The sequence below is a fragment of the Beta vulgaris genome, chromosome 2 (assembly GCF_026745355.1).
Source record: "Beta vulgaris subsp. vulgaris cultivar EL10 chromosome 2, EL10.2, whole genome shotgun sequence".
In the NCBI taxonomy this organism is placed as follows: Eukaryota; Viridiplantae; Streptophyta; class Magnoliopsida; order Caryophyllales; family Amaranthaceae; genus Beta; species Beta vulgaris.
The window spans coordinates 42,249,042-42,267,774 of NC_079203.1; the positions used below are offsets into that span (position 1 = coordinate 42,249,042).

The following is an 18,733-nucleotide window of genomic DNA, read 5'->3' on the forward strand; positions in this document are numbered from 1 at the left end:
GCAAACCGAGAAACCACTCCGCCACCGGGTAGACGATTTGGAGTTTTTTTCGAACCTATGGCTGTCCTTGAACCACACAGCCAACATCTCCAACCAATAGACCTAAACCTAAGGCCACCAAACCCTAATCCTAATTCTCCATGAGAAAACACCCAAAATCGGCACACCAATTCAAACCCTGACACCGAACATCCACCATCTCATAGACTCTTTAGCCATATGGGTCTGCCAAGATGGGCCCAACTACCTTTTCGTGCACTCGGTATATGTCTTCCTGGGCAGAACGAGGAGGGGCCCACTCTTCCAACCCCTCTTGTGGATTACCCTATACATCCACGTTCGGAACAGACAAACTACCCTCCCAACACACTGGAGGCCCTAGTTACTCATAATTGGGCAGGGCGTAGGATACCTGGGCCCAACGAGGCCGGGCCTAGCAATTGGCACCAACTGGATGCTGCAAATATAATTCCACCACTAGAACCTCTCGAATGTGCAGATACAATGGTGGACCCAGACCCGGAGGAACTTAACCACATCGCTTCCATGATCCACTCCAGGTTTCGACTTTCCCTTCCTCTATTAGCAGATCCTTTTAATCCTGGTTTACAAGTGCAGGTACCATATGAAACGCATGAATCTTCGCCACATTCCGATCAATTATACTCACCAACAAGTCCACTCCAACTATCGAAAGTTCACTCTACCTCCTCGGGAGAATTCAATGCTCAGTCCGAACGGCAGATAATTCTCAATTTGCGCACACCACTACGGGCTTTTGGAGAGAAAACACGGCGTGATGGCAAATTCTCAAGGGCCCGCTCCATGAACACCTATCTTCCATATGAAGAAGACCTTTCTCAATACAAAGCTCGAAAGAAAAAAAAGGCGCATAGAGGTGTGAATTGCTAAAGGGGGTTTCACCATTTGGGACTCCACTGCACCTTCTGACTACAAAGCAAAGGCTATCACAGATGTATCTTTAGCACAAGCTTTGGGTGTGGAGGTAGGACTATAAATTACCTCTTGCAGGGACAAAAAAAGGACGGCTCGGTGCTCTCCCCAATCCGACGGGGCGGAATGGATTACTAAGCACAACAAAACTACCCAATTCGAAGCAAGTCACGGGGAAGACTCAAACATGGGCCAACACTTGACATCACCGGCAAACATCCAAAAAATATCTCTCACAGTGCAGATACCGGACACTAGAGAAGAAAACAGGGTTGTGGTTGACCCAAATCAACCACCAATGGAATCATAAAAATACTATCGTGGAATTGCCGAGGATTGAAGGGCGGCGACAATCCGGTGATTCCCTACCTTTTTTGGCTGCTATCTACACAGGCTCCTACTTTCTTATTTTTGCAAGAAACGAAATCTAATGTACTGTCAATAGCCCACTTACTTAGAACTACTAACCCTAACCAAGTTTTTGGTGTAGACGCAGAAGGGACGAAGGGAGGTCTGGTGGTTTTTTGTTGGGGGCCTTTCATAGCCACTGTAATATGTAGTAGACGAAACTTTGTATTCTGTAACATAGAAGCTAGTAATGGAAAACACTTCCATGTTTTGTTCTTGTATGGAGAAGCGCGACATCATCTTCGACACATACTATGGCAAGAACTATGCAACTTACTTTCAAACTATGACAACTACGTGATCATTGGGGACATCAACCAGATCGATCAATACACATATAAGATAGGGGGAGCTGATTATATAAGGGGTTGGGAGGAGTTTATAAACTGGAAACATAATCTCCAACTCCAAGATCTTCCTTCCAAGGGCCACGTTTCACCTGGACGAACGGAAGGGAAGAAGATGCACTCATACTTGAACGACTTGATCGCGCTTATGCTTCTCCAACTTGGCTTGATCACTTTCCCGCAACGGTAGTTCGCAATTACCCTATTATGCACTCCGATCATGCTCCGATACTGCTTACTACTGACCCTCCGGGAGTACCTAGCAAACGCCCTAACTAAATCGATAATTGGTGCTTAACCAATTCAGAGGTAAAAGGAATAATTGAGAACCTATGGAAAACATAAATCTCGGGCTCTCCCATGTATGTGATTTCTCGACGCCTCCAGTTAATCAGCACTCGTCTCAAACAATGGTGCTTACAACACCGCAGCGCTCGCGGAAATGACTGGCGCACCATAACTGATCAACTACACCATTGGGGCTCTGATATCCAGTCTCTTCACCACGGGAGTACGTATATGGGCCAGCGGACACAACTCTTAGATAATGCTCAACTAGCACATGAATATTGGTCGCAGCGCCTCAAAATAAAATATGTTCAAATGGGCGACCTCCCTTCTAAGTTCTTTTTCTGACGAATGCGACAAAGACAGCGACAAAAACACATCTACTTTCTGCGTAACACTGAAGGCACATGGGTGGAGGATCCAGAGGAGATTAACAACCTAATCCTCCACCACTTTCAGCAATTATACACGGCGCACCAATCGCCAGCCATTAATGAACCCCAGCACAACGAAGACATTGATTTAGTGCTAAGGGAGCTCGACCTCCCACAAATCTTGTCTGGAGACAAACAGTCCTTGCTCGCCCCCTTTCTCCCCAGTGAGGTGCGTACAGCAATCATGGACATCGCCAATGACAAATCTCCAGGGGTTGATGGGTTTTCTTCGGCATATTTTAAAATACACTGGAACGTCCTCGGGGATTCTATCTGCCAAGCGGTTAACAGATTCTCCCAAACCGGCCATCTTCTCAAGGAATGGAACCGTACCCTGCTGGTCCTCATTCCCAAAACGAACCCTCCAGAAGAAGTTAATCACCTACGGCCTATCAGCTTATGCAATACCTTGTACAAATGCATATCTAAGTGCATGGTAAACCGGATGAAACATATGCTTCCACATCTTATTGTTGATTATCAAAATGCTTTCATCCCGGGACGACATATGGATGACAACATCCTCATCAGTCATGAACTCACCCACACAATCAATAAGCAACGCTCAGGATCTAGGCACCTGGCTGCGCTAAAGTTGGATATGAGTAAAGCCTATGACCGCGTCAGCTGGCCATTCATCCTCAAAATCCTAATTGCCAACGGTTTTCCCCCTCACTGGGTCACCATGGTGCAACAATGTATCTCGACGGTTTCGTACCGCATACTAATCAACGGAGCTACGGCAAATCATTTTACACCTACCTGCGGGCTTCGTCAAGGCGACCCCCTATCCCCATACCTCTTCCTCTTCTGTATGGATATACTTTCGCGAATGACAACCCTGGCAACAGATATCAAGCTCTTTCAAGGCATTTCCGCAAAATATCGTGGGCCCAAGATTTCACATTTATTTTTTGCAGATGACTCAATGTTTTTCTTCAAGCTAACTACAGAAGCCTGCAATGCCATCACAACCCTCATCTCCCGGTTCGACCATATTTCCGGACAAATGCTTAACCTACAGAAGTCATACATCAAATTTAGCCCCAACATCGATCTACCAACGCAACAATCATATAAGGATGTTCTAAGAATGGGTTCCCACTCCTCACTAGGCATTTACCTGGGGGCTCCGATAGACATCCAGGGCACAAAAACACAACACTTCACCCCCCTCCTGGATAAAATTAGTGCTAAGATATCGACATGGAGCCAATACCCCCTATCACAACAACGCAAACTCATTCTCATCAACTCCGTCCTGATAGCTTCCATCACACACATACTTGGCATCTTCTTTCTAGTTTCTCAAGAGAAAGAAAAATCTCAAATTCTCGATTGTGGGTACAATACGTCTTGCATGGACCCGGTTCACACTAAAAAATAATGTGGACCAGGCCCATGCACGTGACCGGTTAAGAAGTACTCACTTTTAATTACCAAAAATAGACACACTATATCAAAAATAGATACACTATATAATACATAGGTATACTATTTCAAAAATAGATACATTATATCATAACTACGTACACTATATCATACATAGGTACACTATATCCTATAGGAACACTATATCATAACTAGGTACACTATATCCTATAGGAAAATATTTACTTAAACGCATAACAGAAACATACACTATATCAAAAATAGATCGATACACTATATCAAAAATAGATACACTATAACAAAAATAGATATATTATATTATACATAGGTACACTATATCAAAAATAGATATATAATATTATACATATGTACACTAAATCATTTTAACATATACACTATATCATTTTAACATATATACTATATGATTTTAACATATATACTATATGATTTTAACATACACTATATCATTTTAACATACACTATATCATATCAATATATATGGATCGGGTGCACACTAATTAGTGTGCACCAGGTTCATATTAGTTTTTTTTATTGCGGGTATATTTATCACCAAATTTTCATTTCTACTTTCGGTACTCGGTAAAACTGGGTATTCTTTTACTTTCTTGTTTTTTTTAGTTTTATTTGTGGGTATATTTTATTGTTGTTTGAATTGTTTGAATTTGTGTTGATTCTTATAAAAACAACCAAATATATTATAGTATATATTATGTGTTTAAAAGTTGTGCTTATACTTATAATAGGGACCTCATTTTCTTATAAGAACGGGACTACAAGAATCTTAAAAACGGCCCTACATGTATAAGTTATAATAGTTACAAAGTATAAAGAGCTCTACATCATCATCATTTTTAAAATATTTGAATATATTCTAGTGAGAATAATGTATCAGATTACTAGTAAGTTTGGTACACAACTACTTTGGTTTGTAACACATTTTGCTTTACAAAGTTCCACACTTCCACTACCTATCCTTAAAAAGGAAAAAATTAATTCCAAAAATCTAATCTTTAACCGGCTCACTAAATTTAATAATCCCAACTTTTAGGGGTAACTTTCGAGCAGTTGCCTTTACTCAATTGCAAGAAATTCCTAAAATTTTAGCTAAAAATCAAATCCCCAATTTGGAAGCCCTACTTTGTGAATTAAGATCTATTTTTTGAATTAAGAGGTCAACTGACTTGCCAGCTATGATAAACATGACGAGCTCCTTAATGGTGAGATCTGGAACCAGGCCAATCAGTGATCCTCTCTAGAGCTGACAAAATATTATACAACCCGCCAACCCAACCCAAACCCATCCCTTTAATAATGGTTGGGTCGAATTTTTCAACATGTTTAATTAAATGGGTCGACTTGATCCAACTTGTTTAATTAAATGGGTTGAGTTAGGTTAAAATTTTCGACATGATTTAACCCGTTTAACCCATTTATATGTAAACAACCTAAAAACCCTAACTCATTCCACAACTAAAAAAATTGGGCTTGCCCATATAGGAAGTTAAGAAAAGTAAAAATCTTAACTTATTACAGTTAATGTTGAACAATTGATTATGGAGTTGTAATAGTGTTGATTTTGAACAACAGTTGGGTTGATTTTTTTCGTTGATTTTGAACAACTCTGTTAATTTTGAATAGTATCTAGCATATGGTAATGTAATGGCTTAATGTATGTTAAATTGTTACCTACTGTTGTTCTATAACATACTGTTGTTTTATTTTTTTTATGAAAAAACGCGAAAAAAATAAACGGGTCGACTTCAAGGTTGACCCGTTTATCATAAGGTTGGGTTGGGTTGTAATTATCAACCAGTTTAAGTTAACAGGTCGGGTTGGGTCAAGGCGTTTTCAACCTATTAACCCACCAACCCAACCTGATCTTGACCCAACCCAATCCAACCCATTGCCAGCCCTAATCCTCTCCGTTGAAGAGTTTTCAAATAAGTTTTCTTCGTTCTCTGCTATCTCTTCGATCTCCTTTCCTCTCTCTCTTTTGATTTGTTTTCCTCTCTCTTCATATTTCCATTCTGCCATCTTCGCTATTCTTCTATCTTCCTCTACGATTTAGATTATGGAGCCTTTTTCAGTTTTTTTTTTTCCTTTTCTATAATTGGTTTTATATTCAGTAGGCTTTTCTTTAGATGGGAAAGAGTTATTGTACAATTGTGTAAGAGCTTGTTTGGTTAACATTCAAATACATGGGAAATTAGAATTCCTAGGAAATAGGTATATGTGTTGTTGTTCTTTGGTTGGCAAAAACATGGGAAGCAGAACTTCCTAGGAAGTTCTACTTCCTACAAAATGGAGGAAATAACTTACCTAGGCCCCCCTAGGTAAGTGGAAATTCCCATGGAAAATAGAATTTCCCATGTTCAACTAAACAAAAAAATTTACTTCCTAGGAAATGAAATTTCATGGGCATTGCAAATTCAAGGAAAGTTATACTTCATAACTTCAACCAAACGACCCATAAATTGGAGAAGTCAAAATTAAGGTCACCTACCCGGCCCCATAGACCGCACAATCTTACACCTTTCACCGTGATATAGTATCATGTGCCCCCTCCTCTTATGATGTCTTCAAAGGGCTTCTTTTTCTATTTCTAAAGATTTCATTGTTGTTGTTTTTTAATACATATGGAGTACTTCATATGGGTTTATCCACTGAAATTCAATACAAAATAGATTACGATATGATTAACATTATTAACAAAAATAAAATTATACCTCCGCCACAAGATGCTAGCGCCTTAGACTTGCACATTGCGCCTCCCTTCATCTTGCACCTTGCACCTTTTTAAACTAAGGTTGTCACATAAATTAATATGTCATAATCTTCAAGTCACCAATCTTAATCATCAGCATGTCAGTGTATAGCTCTTGATAGAGCTAGAAGAGTTGAGGCCTCCAAGGAGGTATGATTTTGAGGACATGGTGGATTTTGCATTGCAGATTGCTAAAATGGTGGATACCTATGAGCCATCCACCGAGTTTAAAGATGTCGTTTCAGGTAGTGAGTCTGCACAATGGCTCGTTGTAATAGGAGATGAGATGGAGTCACTTCAAAAGAATCAAACTTGGTATCTAGTCGAACGACCTAAGGAGATAATTTTTTATTTTTATAAGTGGGTCTTCAAGAAGAAGCTAAGGATGGAATTTCAAATGCGGAGGGTATTCCATATAATGCTTGGATTGTTGCACGAGGGTTCACGTTGAGAGATGAGGTCAACTATAGCAAGATTTTATCACCAGTGGTCTGACATACTTTCATCAGGGTGCTACAAGCAATAGTTGCACATCAGATTTTAGAACTTAGCAACTAGATGTGAAGATGACTTTCCTACATAGAGAGTTAGAAGAGGATATTTATGTAACTAGATGGGTTCCAAGCACCTTGTACAGAAGACTACGTTTGCAAGATGAAGAAGTCCTTACATGGACTAAAGTCGTCTCCGAGACAATGGTATAACAGGTTCTACAGTTACATGACTGAGCTAGGTTACACAGGAGTCCATGTGATTGTTGCATTTATCATAATAAGCTTAGAGATGATTTGATGATCTATCTGGTAATGTATCTAAATGATATGCTAATAGATGCAAAGGCTAAGTCTGATACTAAGAAGTTGAAGGGTCTTCTAAATGCTGAGTTTGATATGAAGGGTTTGGGTGCTGCTCAAATATATTCGGTATGAAAATCTATAGGGAGAGAAGTCAGAAGAAGCTGTTCAAGTCACAAAAAAGTTACATCCAGAAGATATTGTCTACGTTGGCATGTCATCAGTTAAACCTATAGACATTCCTAGTGCTGCTAATATTCATCTATCTTCTGCCTTTGCACCTCAATATGAAGCTGAGAAGGATAATATGTCTCGAGTCCCATATACTAATGCAATAGGAAGTTTGTTGCATGCTATGGTATGCTAGGTCTAATCTTACCCACGTTGTTAGTAGGTTCATGGGGAAAAATGGAAAGGAGAATTGGCAGGCTATAAAGGATCTTTTGTTACCTAAAAGGTACTTTTGATGTTGGTCTCATTTATGGGAATGATACACAATGTTTAGTAACTGGTTCATTGCCTTACTGCTTTCTTTATGACATTATCTCCAATAACTTGGTAGGTGCGCCACTTTTTTATTTTTTTTCCGAAGTATAGTTGGGACTGCATTGTTGTTAAAATCTCGATTCAGATCTTACGATCCTACGATTCTACGATTTGGAAGGGCTTCACCGATCCCGATCCTACGTAGGATCTTAATTTTGTAGGATCTTTCGATCCTGCCCAACGATAAAAAAATCACATGGTAGGATCTTAATACGATCCTACGACTCTACAATATGATCCTATCATAAGAAACTCATAAAGTAATTTCACATATTATATTTCTGCTATTAGGTTTTGGTTGCATGATACTTCAATATTATAGTATTAAAAACTATCACCATTTGCTAATGAAATAAGTCATTCTTAATAATATATCTAAATTTTTAACATGAGGTTCTCACCATATTCTAGCGTAATTATCTCTATTTTATTAAATTGTAGGATCTTACGATCCTACGATTCGATTCCACCGATTCGATCCTACCAACCCCTACGATCCAAAGTAGGATCTCGATCCTGAAAAATGATAACATTAGTTGGGAGGAATAATCCTTATGCCCTCAAGGTTACAAGATGAATCCCCAACTACCTACATCAAGTAAGCCTAGTGCTACGTGTGCCACTTGCATAGTTGTATTAAAATAAAAGTAGTTGTGGTTATTTTATCTTATTAATTTTGTAAATCTAAAATATCATTAATGTATTATGGAGTTTTACTTTATATTTGTAATTGTACTTTTATTAGATCTTTTGTTCTCCTTCATACAAATCTATATCTATACAAATATATTAAAAGGTGTTCCTATTAAAAGAATGGCTTTACATGACACTCTCCAACTTATAGGCCACATGTGTATGATCTCATTAAAAATATTAACAATATATGTAGCTACTAAACATTAAACCCATGATTTTTGAAATGAAATGTGAGAGTTTAACCACCAAACTACTACACTTTCAATGTTTAATGTTTTAGAGTAAAACATCATAACATCTTACAATTATATGTAACTATAAAGACATAGGCAAACCTTTTGATCTCGAACACTTGTATCGAGGTAATAACATTCCCTTACCCTAATTCAATTGAAATTGTAGTAGTTATTCATATCACCAATCCCATAGAAGCTTTTTTTCTAAAACGTTATCATGCCATAACTTCCATTTTCCAATTTTGCACTAGATTGAAAATTACGAAATACTAATAAAATCAATTGTGAAATTTATGAATAATAATAGGGTTATATGCAGCCCTTAAGGTTGCATATAAGACATAAATACACTACTTAAAATGGAAATAAGTTGTGAATTTATGGAAAAGTTTTGCATCAACCGATGTAATAAATGACCAATTAATGCAACTTATTTCCATTTTTAGCTTTTTATATACAACCCTTATATTTCTATTTTGAAATCTTCAAATACATGGTAAATGATCCGGAGCGTAACGCTCAAGATCAGATCAGATCTAGCTACCCTCTATTACACGATTACACCAATAGGCAGTCGGATTTCCATCTCTTAACTTGAAGAAGGTTAAGGGTTCGCGTCGTGCCACTTCAAGACATGACGCACTAGATTGGACTAAAAACTGCTGAACATATTAGGCCTTGTTTGGTTGTATATAGGAAGTCATACTTCCTAGGAAGTTATTTTCCCATGTATTTGAAATTCCTAAGAAGTGTAAAATTGTGTTTGGTTGATAATGTGAAGTAGAACTTCCTATGACCTAGGGGGACCTAGGTAAGTAACTTCCTCCATTTTGGAGGAAGTAGAACTTCCTAGGAAGTGCAAATTCCCATGATTTTGCCAACCAAGCAACTTCATATATTTCTACTTCCTAAGAATTTGCACTTCCTATGATTTATTTTGTCAACCAAACAAGGCCTTAGTCTAGTTGGCTCACATAACCCAAATAACAAAGTGCATGTAAAAGCTTTCAATTGTTTTAAGGCCCTTATTTGATATTGGGCATAAAGCTCAATCAACAAACAGCAGCGTGGGCGAATATGAATCACCGACCCATTTGATTCATACCCGTTAGATTTCTTGCTATCATGCTCATTTCTTCATTTTCTCACTATCCCAAAAAAAAATTAAGTAAAAAAATCAGAGTACTTGACTCACAAATTTCTTCATCCCAACCAAACGCTACTACATCAAGCTCTTTCTTTCTCTCTCCTCCCCTTTCTTTTCGGGCACAAAAAAACACAAGAAACATTTCATAAAATAGGATACAAGATTCAATCTTTTTGTAAAAGGGTTTGCAAATTTGTATCGAGAAATTAATTTAGAAGGAAGATCACAGCTGATTAACTCTCTTTTAGAGAGAGAAACTGTTAAGAGAGAGAAAGGGGTTTTAATGGCTTGGAGACAACTTCTCAGGCAGGTTAGTCATTCAATCTTTCTCAATCTTTATGTCATTTTCTTTATCAAGTTTTTAACTTTTAATGGATTCCCCTTTTTATTCTTTTAATCTTTGATTAGAGTTTTGGAATTTATTACCTTTATTCTGTTACGAACCCTAATTTTGATTGTTTTTAGATGATTAAGACCTTCTTGGGATGTGGGTCCTTTCAATTAATAGTGGGGGTTTGTTTATTTTGTGGGTTATTGTTATTTCTGGTTTTCCAACGATTGAATTGTGTAATATATAGAGTTTAAATTTGAGTGTTATATCTGGATTCTGAGCTGAAGGTCTTTGTAAAGATGCATTTTTGTGAATGATTTGTTGTGCATATGATTTTTGTTGTTAGTTTATACTCTATTAGTTTATCCGCTTGATAGTGGTAGTAGAAGATTAATGAGAGTTAAAATGTGAAGAGTTGCCAAATGAATTGGGCATTGGCTAAAGAAATGACGGTGAAGCTTGAGATTTTGGTGAAGATTGCACCGTCGCGTTTGTTCGGTTTAAAATGTCCTCTTTATATATCCATGGTCAATTGAACTTGCAGAATTGGCTAAAGAAATGACTCTGAAGCTTGAGATTTTGACGAAGATTGCGCCTTTGTCGCTTGCCGTGTTAAAAATGTCCTGTTTATATGCCAATGGTCAATTGGTTACAAGATGTTTTAAATTGGGTTAAGACTGCTAATGTGAATTCTGCTTCTTCAGATAGCACTTGGAGATTTAAGATGTTTTTCTGTATTTTTTGGCAGGTGAGAACCGGGGAACAAGAGCTTGTACAATTGAGGAGTCTGTCATCTAGGCTCTATTCGACTTTGCGGCAGCTGCACAATGGCAGAGGTGAATTATGTGTACTTTTTGGTGGATTTTGCTTTTAGTTGTTTTGACCTTGGTGGGTATGAATTTATGAAAATTGTGGGTACTTTGCGGCGTGACAATTGATTTCATGAACTCATTAGAGTTTTGTTTAAAGTTTAACTCGGAATTGAAGGCAGTAGAACCAAAGGCTATTGGTTTTGAATTGACTGGGAAAGCTAAATTGGAAGGTCATTGAGGGACAAAATAGGAGGTGCTTATAAGTCATAACGTCTATATTTGTTGATATTATGACTTTATTCTTGGATAGAATTAGTATAAAGGTGCAGTTTTTACCTTGAGATTTTGATAAGGTTCACTTCCTAGAGTTTTTCCGGTATGAGACTGGAATACATATTGTTGTTGGTTGCTTAATCGCCATACTGCATATGTTCTTTGAGGTGTTCAATTGAAGTTGAAATTGAGAACTAGATTTTCCTAGTTGTACATTTCTGGGGAGATATGCTGGTTTCTTAGCAGTAAAATGAAAGCGGGATGTTTCCTACTTTTAGCTGTTTTCTAGTGCATTTGGTTGGATTTTGGATAGGAGTACAAGGAACATTCTTCTCTCAACCCTTTCCTGTGACTTATATCTGTCACTTTGTTAATCTTGTGTCAACTTAGGCATTTGCTGGAGGTGCTTTTGAGTTTTAAGGTATTCTATTCATAAGATCGAACCTTATGAGGGGAGTCTGGTAAGTGAAGTTTCTAATTTTCTACAGTGCGGATGTTCTATGCTTGGGTTTCCTATGTCATATCTTATCTAAAAGGGTGTTTCTGTAGAACTTTGCTTCTAGGTTTGGTCTGTCTTCATGTCCTGCCTCATTTTCTTTTTTTTTTTTTTTTTTAATGTTTTTCTTCCCTTATCTGATGGAATTGCGAATCTCATATTCAATTTGTGTGAGTGAGCAAGCATTCATCTCAACCTATACTGTTTGTTATGCAGAAAGCAGGCTTGCAGGGTCTCACAAGAGATATCAGTCAAGCTATGTTGGCAGCTTAGGTCGCCGAGCACGTGATGCGCATGGTGCAAGTGATGGTGCTTATTTTAGGGATGTGTATCGGCGAAGTGATCCAGAAGCAGTGATAAGAGCCTTTGAAAATCAGCCTGCTTTGCACTCGAGTCCTGCAGCTGTTGCTGAGTATGTTAAAGCACTGGTCAAAGTTGATAGGTTGGACGAGAGCGAGTTGCTCAGGACATTGCAGAGAGGTTTGTGCTGGAACATTTGTCATTTCAAAGTTACAGCAAGCTATGGTGAATGCTTTCTATGTAAATTTAGGACGATAGGATTCACATTTCATACTACAGGTCTCTTGCCAATGGTGCTGTGATGTCCATTGAAAGGATGATAGCTATAAGTTCTTTATACAGAAAATACTTGACCCCTGGATGAGGAAAATAAGGTTTATCTTTTAGACAATTACAGTCTGTTGTGGGAAACAAGTTTATTTTTGGACAACTACAGTCATATAGTGGACAATATGTGTTTTCTCTTGTCTCCTGGACGAGGAAGTAGAAACTGTATTCCCTTGTTATAAGAATTCGGTTGTGTTTTGTGTGATTTTTATCTCATATTTACTTCTTGAATCATCTAACATACTCATTTGTGTTGTGCCTTCGTCATCCTATTTTTGTGTTTATTGCTTTACTTTACTTTACTTTACTCACTGATGTCCACTGAAAGGATGATAACTATACAATCTTTACTCATTTGTGTTTATTTCCTATCATGCTGCTCCTTTTAAATATATCGTTGTCTATGCTTTGGACAACTCATTGTTTCAGAAGATATTTGCGAAACTCATTTAGAAAGCGTTTATAATTGAGATCCCTTGACTAGGAACCTTGATAATGATATACTTGCTCATTGTATTGGGCTGTTACTCTACCAAGAAACGCAGTTACTCGGCTCATCCTGCTTTTGGCTTGCAGGTGGAGCATTCCATCTCTGCAATATCCTTTCTGCTTCTCGTGAAAGTTATCACTGTACATTTTCCCCTTTTTTGTGGACTTGATCTTATCCTTTAAATTATTTTTTGAGCCTGCCATCTATTGTGCACATCTCCCATCATGATCCCCCCCCCCTCCCTAAAAGCTTTGTCTTTAAATTTAATGCTATCTCACAAGTCACTTTATCATGACTGCTTTTAATTTCTTCTGTTTATGTAAGTCATTCGGTTGACTTGGCTGCTCTCTGTTTTCAGTAATGTGCTTTTTTCTTTTGTATTTCGTTGTCCTTCTGTCGCTCAACGCGGTCATATAATTCTTCAGGAATAACTGCGACGGGCCATTCCTTTTCGGAGGAAGAGAGTATGGGTGGACTTTCTGCTTTCCGCAATGTAGGGAAATCTACAAAAGATGGAGTACTTGGAACTTCTAGTGCTCCAATTCACATGGTGGCTGCTGAAGGCGGTCATTTTAAAGAACAGCTATGGCGTACATTTCGTAGCATTGCTTTAGCCTTTCTCTTGATTTCAGGAGTTGGGGCACTAATTGAAGACAGAGGAATTAGTAAAGGTACAAAATTTACAACTGCTTAGAGTACTCTGGTCAAAGAGCAAAAGGATGGGAGTTTTCTTTCCATCAAATTTTTGTTCATTTCTGTTTTTATTATTTATTTCATGGATTCAGGGAGGAGGAGTTTGAAATAAATAGGATTCATTTCTCTTTTGCATAATTCACTTTTTAGGCCTGGGTCTAAATGAAGAGGTACAACCTAGCATGGAATCCAACACAAAATTTAGTGATGTAAAAGGGGTTGATGAAGCAAAAGCTGAATTAGAAGAAATAGTCCATTATCTTCGAGATCCCAAGGTTTGTGCATCTTAGATCATGTATATTCTTACCTTGATCTCTCTCGTCTCTGTCAGAAAGAATTCTCTCATGCTTCTTTTTGTTGAACATTTGTAAAATTTCCTGCTCCCTTGCCCGTGTGTGCTTTTTACATTGTGGTTGGGTTCAGAGATTCAGAATAGTTTTTAAAATTTCTAAAAGGGGTAGGGAGGAGAAGTATGAAAATGTATTGTAATGGAGAGAGCAAATGATCATCGACGTGATAAAGAAAGAAGAAAGTATGAAAATTAATAGGACATCGGGAGTATCACTTAATCTGCTCTGAACAAGAAGGCATGCAAAAGCTTTTACATTCTTTCCTGGGCTCCTATGTCAAGTGTGACATTAATTATGTTAACCATTTTTGGTGTTATGTTTTCCACTTCCACTAGTTGAATGGCTTTATGCCTTTATCTGGATCGCTAATGGAAGTCTCATAATGCAATTATTTGGAATCACAAAATTAGAGGAGCAAGAGGCAAAACCTCTATTATAGAGTACAGACACTTTACAGTTATGACTCGTGCTATGAATCTTTATTTAGTCTCACCTGTGTTAGATACTTGATGATGCAACATGGATGGAACCTTTACATCTGATTTTGGACCACAAACATGCAATCTTTCATATAATATTGCAGTCTAACACCTGGATACTTGCTGTTCTCCAATACCAGTTGCCAAGTGTTGTTGACGTAGTTCCTGACTTCTGAATGTTGCTTCTTGGCTGTTGACCTGTTGCAAGTCCCCTCTCTTCGGCTAGTTGTCCAATACTAGTTGCCACGTGTTGGTGATGTAGTTCATGACTTCTGAATGTTGCTTCTTGGCTGTTGACCTGTTGCAAGTCTCCTCTCTTCGGCTAGTGTGAGAATGTATAGGTCCTCATCTGTATAGATAGCAAACATGAAATGCTTATGCCTATTGGTGCTTTGAAGGAAAGTGCTTTCATTCTGTTATATATTCTCTTAGTAAATAATGTGCTGCTAGTGGCAACTTGTTTTCTGTTTATAATTAATGTCCTTATGGTCGGCTTTACTACATTGCTTGCAGGGATAATTGGGCCTTATTAATAATGTGCTGCTATGGCAACTTGTTTTCTGTTTATAATTTATGTCCTTATGGTCGGCTTTACTATGTTGCTTGCATGGATCATTAGGCCTTATTAACACTCTTTTCCTATCTACAGCGCTTCACTCGTCTGGGTGGTAAACTCCCCAAGGGTGTTTTGCTTGTTGGTCCTCCTGGTACTGGAAAAACTATGCTAGCCAGAGCTATTGCTGGAGAAGCAGGAGTGCCTTTCTTCTCTTGCAGTGGCAGTGAATTTGAGGAAATGTTTGTTGGTGTTGGAGCCAGGAGGGTAAGAGATCTGTTTGCAGCTGCCAAGAAGCGCTCACCATGTATTATCTTTATTGATGAAATAGATGCAATAGGGGGAAGTCGTAACCCCAAGGATCAGCAATATATGAAGATGACATTAAATCAGTTGCTTGTGGAGCTAGATGGCTTCAAGCAAAGTGAAGGAATTATTGTGATTGCGGCAACGAATTTTCCCGAGTCCTTGGACCATGCACTGGTTAGACCTGGACGATTCGATAGACACGTTACTGTTCCCAATCCGGATGTTGAAGGACGCAGACAGATTTTAGAAGTTCATATGTCTAAGGTATGAACATGTCATTTATCAAAGTATTTACTCCGTTTCTTAATACTTGCGACATATATGGAAATAACACAACAACCAAGGAAGAGGAGAGAGTGTGAAATATGGCCCACGTGATTTATAATAAAGTAATGCTTTGACCTGCACAACTGATCCATATCTGGCTACCTGACCTAAACTCAAACTGTACCCTGGACTGCATGACTTAAATTTGACCCTACCTGAGGGACCTCACCTGTCTTTGACTAATATGTATTGATCTATCAGAATAAGCTAAATGACCCACGAATATGACCTGACATAAAACAAGACTGAATGACTCGTGACCTAAATATGATCTGAATTGAAGTGACCAAATCGGAGTGACCTGTTTGCTACTTCGAACACTGTATCTATTGTTTCAAGCTTTACGTGAACCAAGAAAGGAGGAGTGCAGTTTGTTTTCTATGGATTAACTACTAGAAAGGAAATGCCTCTATTCCGTACTTTGGCTTAACATAGGGCTTTCAACTATATTGGAGGTTTGGTTAGGATGTAGGAGTGCTAATGGACGAAGCCTTAGATTGATTGGGTGTACTTTGTGGAAATAGTTGGTTACCTACAAGTGTTGTGCTTCTTCATATCTGAGCCCCTTTGATCCCATGTATGTGAGGGATGTCATATGGCCAAGTGTTATGCTTCTTCATATCTGAGCCCCTTTTGATCCGATGAATGTCTAAGGGTCTACTCGGTGGAACCGGTGAACCACGCTTGATGGATTTCACATGGCCAAATTTGTTGACTTCTTCTAGCTCAGCGGCGATTGCTTTCTTCTGATTATCTGCTGTCACTGTATTGGAAAAACCAGGTTGTTAGTTTGATGAGATGATATGTGCTGTCTTAGTAAAAACTTTCTGGGCATATCTTTTAGTTCTTAGTGCTAGTGAAGTGTTTCTAAGTATCTTGTCAGTTGTCACCAATTTGTCAAGAGAAGATTATATAGCTTTACTGTATACAGGTGCTGAAGGGGGAAGATGTAGATCTCATGATTATAGCTCGAGGAACGCCAGGCTTCTCTGGTGCTGATCTTGCTAACCTAATCAACATAGCTGCTCTGAAGGCCGCAATGGAAGGGGCTAAGGCAGTGAGCATGCCTGATCTTGAGTATGCCAAGGACAAAATACTAATGGGCAGCGAGCGCAAGTCTGCTGTTATCTCTGATGAAAATCGGAAAATGACAGCATACCATGAGGGCGGCCATGCCCTTGTCGCTATGCATACTAATGGTGCGCTCCCTGTACACAAGGCGACAATTGTCCCCCGAGGTCTCTCCCTTGGGATGGTTACGCAACTCCCTGAGACGGACCAAACTAGCATCTCCCGGAAACAAATGCTTGCCCGCCTTGATGTTTGCATGGGAGGTCGGGTTGCTGAAGAGCTTATCTTTGGGGAGAATGAGGTAACTTCTGGTGCATCCTCTGATCTCCAACAAGCGACAAAACTCGCAAGATCAATGGTTACTAAGTATGGGATGAGCCGAGAGGTTGGACTTGTTACTCATGATTATGATGACAATGGCCGGAGTATGAGCACCGAGACTAGGCTGCTTATTGAGCAAGAGGTTAGGTTCTTACTCGAGCAAGCCTACAATAATGCGAAAACCATTCTCACAACTCATAGCAAGGAGCTCCATGCCTTGGCTAATTCTTTGCTAAAGAATGAGACTCTCACGGGTGCTCAAATTAAGGAGTTGCTTGCAGAAGTCAACTCAGAGCAGAAGCAACACCAGCAACAGCACATAGTGTCAACTCAAAGCAGTGAGCAGTCAAAACCAGTTCCACCTTCAACCCCAAGTGCTGCCGCGTCAGCAGCAGCAGCAGCAGCGGCTGCAGCTGCTGCTGCAACGGCTGCTGCCAAGGGCAAAGGGGTGGCTCCGGTGGGGTCTTAGCCTCTTCTATTTCTTTCTTATAAAAGGCGGGTTTTAATTTAATGAATTCAATGTGCATATATTAAGTAGTTAATTTTTGTCATTGGAGGATTATGATATCTTTACTGTCATAACCGTTTCTTGCTTGCATTTGCTGCAAGTTATCTGGTGATTACCCTGTATCATCAATCTGTGAGTTGAAGATTGGACTAGAGATGTAGAATCTTAGCGGCCAAGCAGATCTGACACGTTAAAGTTTGTAGCAATATAAAGATGGTTTTCTTTTTGAATAGCTGCAATGACTGGTTTACATTTCTAAACTTGCCACTCCTTGTGCATGTGCTATATTGACTTTGGTGTCATATATGTAAATTGGCGTCTAGGGACGGTAACACATCGGATTTTAACTGTATTTACATCCGGATTTGATTGGGTCTAAGATCTATTGCCATCCGATTATGAAATCTCACAAGTCACAAGCGGACATGGTAACACACTCTATTCTGATACGTGTGTTTTTAAACAAGGAAAATTTGTGTGATATTAGGCAATAATCAGCCAAAGAAGGGTGCGAATTGTTGAATGTTGAGTTTGCGGCTCAATTTGACGAGTGCCACTTTTAAGGATTGTTCTTGGAAATCAAGTTTCAAGAGACATCTGATTCAACTGAGAAAGACACATCCACGCCATCACGCCCGCAACATCTAGGGTGAAGCATCATACGTACCTACATATTATAAACGTGTGGTCACATTACACTTATAGTGCACAGTGTTGGGTGTATGATGAAGAAAAGCTCTATTTTAAAAATATACGCACGAGAGTATGACATTCCGGAGAATACTCTTCACACTTGTAGTGGCCCATGAGAAATGATAAACCTCTTTTTGCTAGATATTTGCAAACATCTAGCAGATAAAGAGGAATAAAACACTATTTATATTTCATGAACACTATTTGTTAGTTGCATGAACACTGTAGCATGAACACTATTTTTTAGCATCGGAATTTTCGCGACTACTTTTTGGTTTGACTGACACTCTGCAATTTTCGAGATAACTTTTTGGTGATATGGGTCCCATGAAATAGAAGATGAATAAAACACTATTTTATATTTCATGAACAC

The 18,733-nt window shown here is 38.8% G+C and overlaps 1 protein-coding gene across 1 annotated transcript; it reads left to right on the forward strand.

The window, feature by feature from the left end:
* The first annotated feature begins 9,961 nt into the window (after positions 1–9,961).
* Positions 9,962–17,899, forward strand: LOC104886622 (ATP-dependent zinc metalloprotease FTSH 4, mitochondrial). Its single transcript, XM_010671090.4, has 7 exons — positions 9,962–10,337; positions 11,107–11,194; positions 12,156–12,419; positions 13,482–13,727; positions 13,900–14,024; positions 15,228–15,704; positions 16,699–17,899. The coding sequence occupies exons 1-7, from the start codon at positions 10,311–10,313 to the stop codon at positions 17,626–17,628; spliced, it is 2,157 nt and encodes a 718-aa protein (XP_010669392.2). The 5' UTR covers positions 9,962–10,310; the 3' UTR covers positions 17,629–17,899.
* Positions 17,900–18,733: the final 834 nt, after the last annotated feature.

What these genes read in the sequence shown, in the direction of transcription:
- LOC104886622 (XM_010671090.4), top strand. Translation starts at nt 10,311, where the DNA reads ATGGCTTGGAGACAACTTCTCAGGCAG. An exon ending in AGACAGAGGAATTAGTAAAG is followed by an intron (nt 13,728 to 13,899) that starts GTACAAAATTTA and finishes TTCACTTTTTAG; the next exon opens with GCCTGGGTCTAAATGAAGAG. An exon ending in TAGAAGTTCATATGTCTAAG is followed by an intron (nt 15,705 to 16,698) that starts GTATGAACATGT and finishes TACTGTATACAG; the next exon opens with GTGCTGAAGGGGGAAGATGT.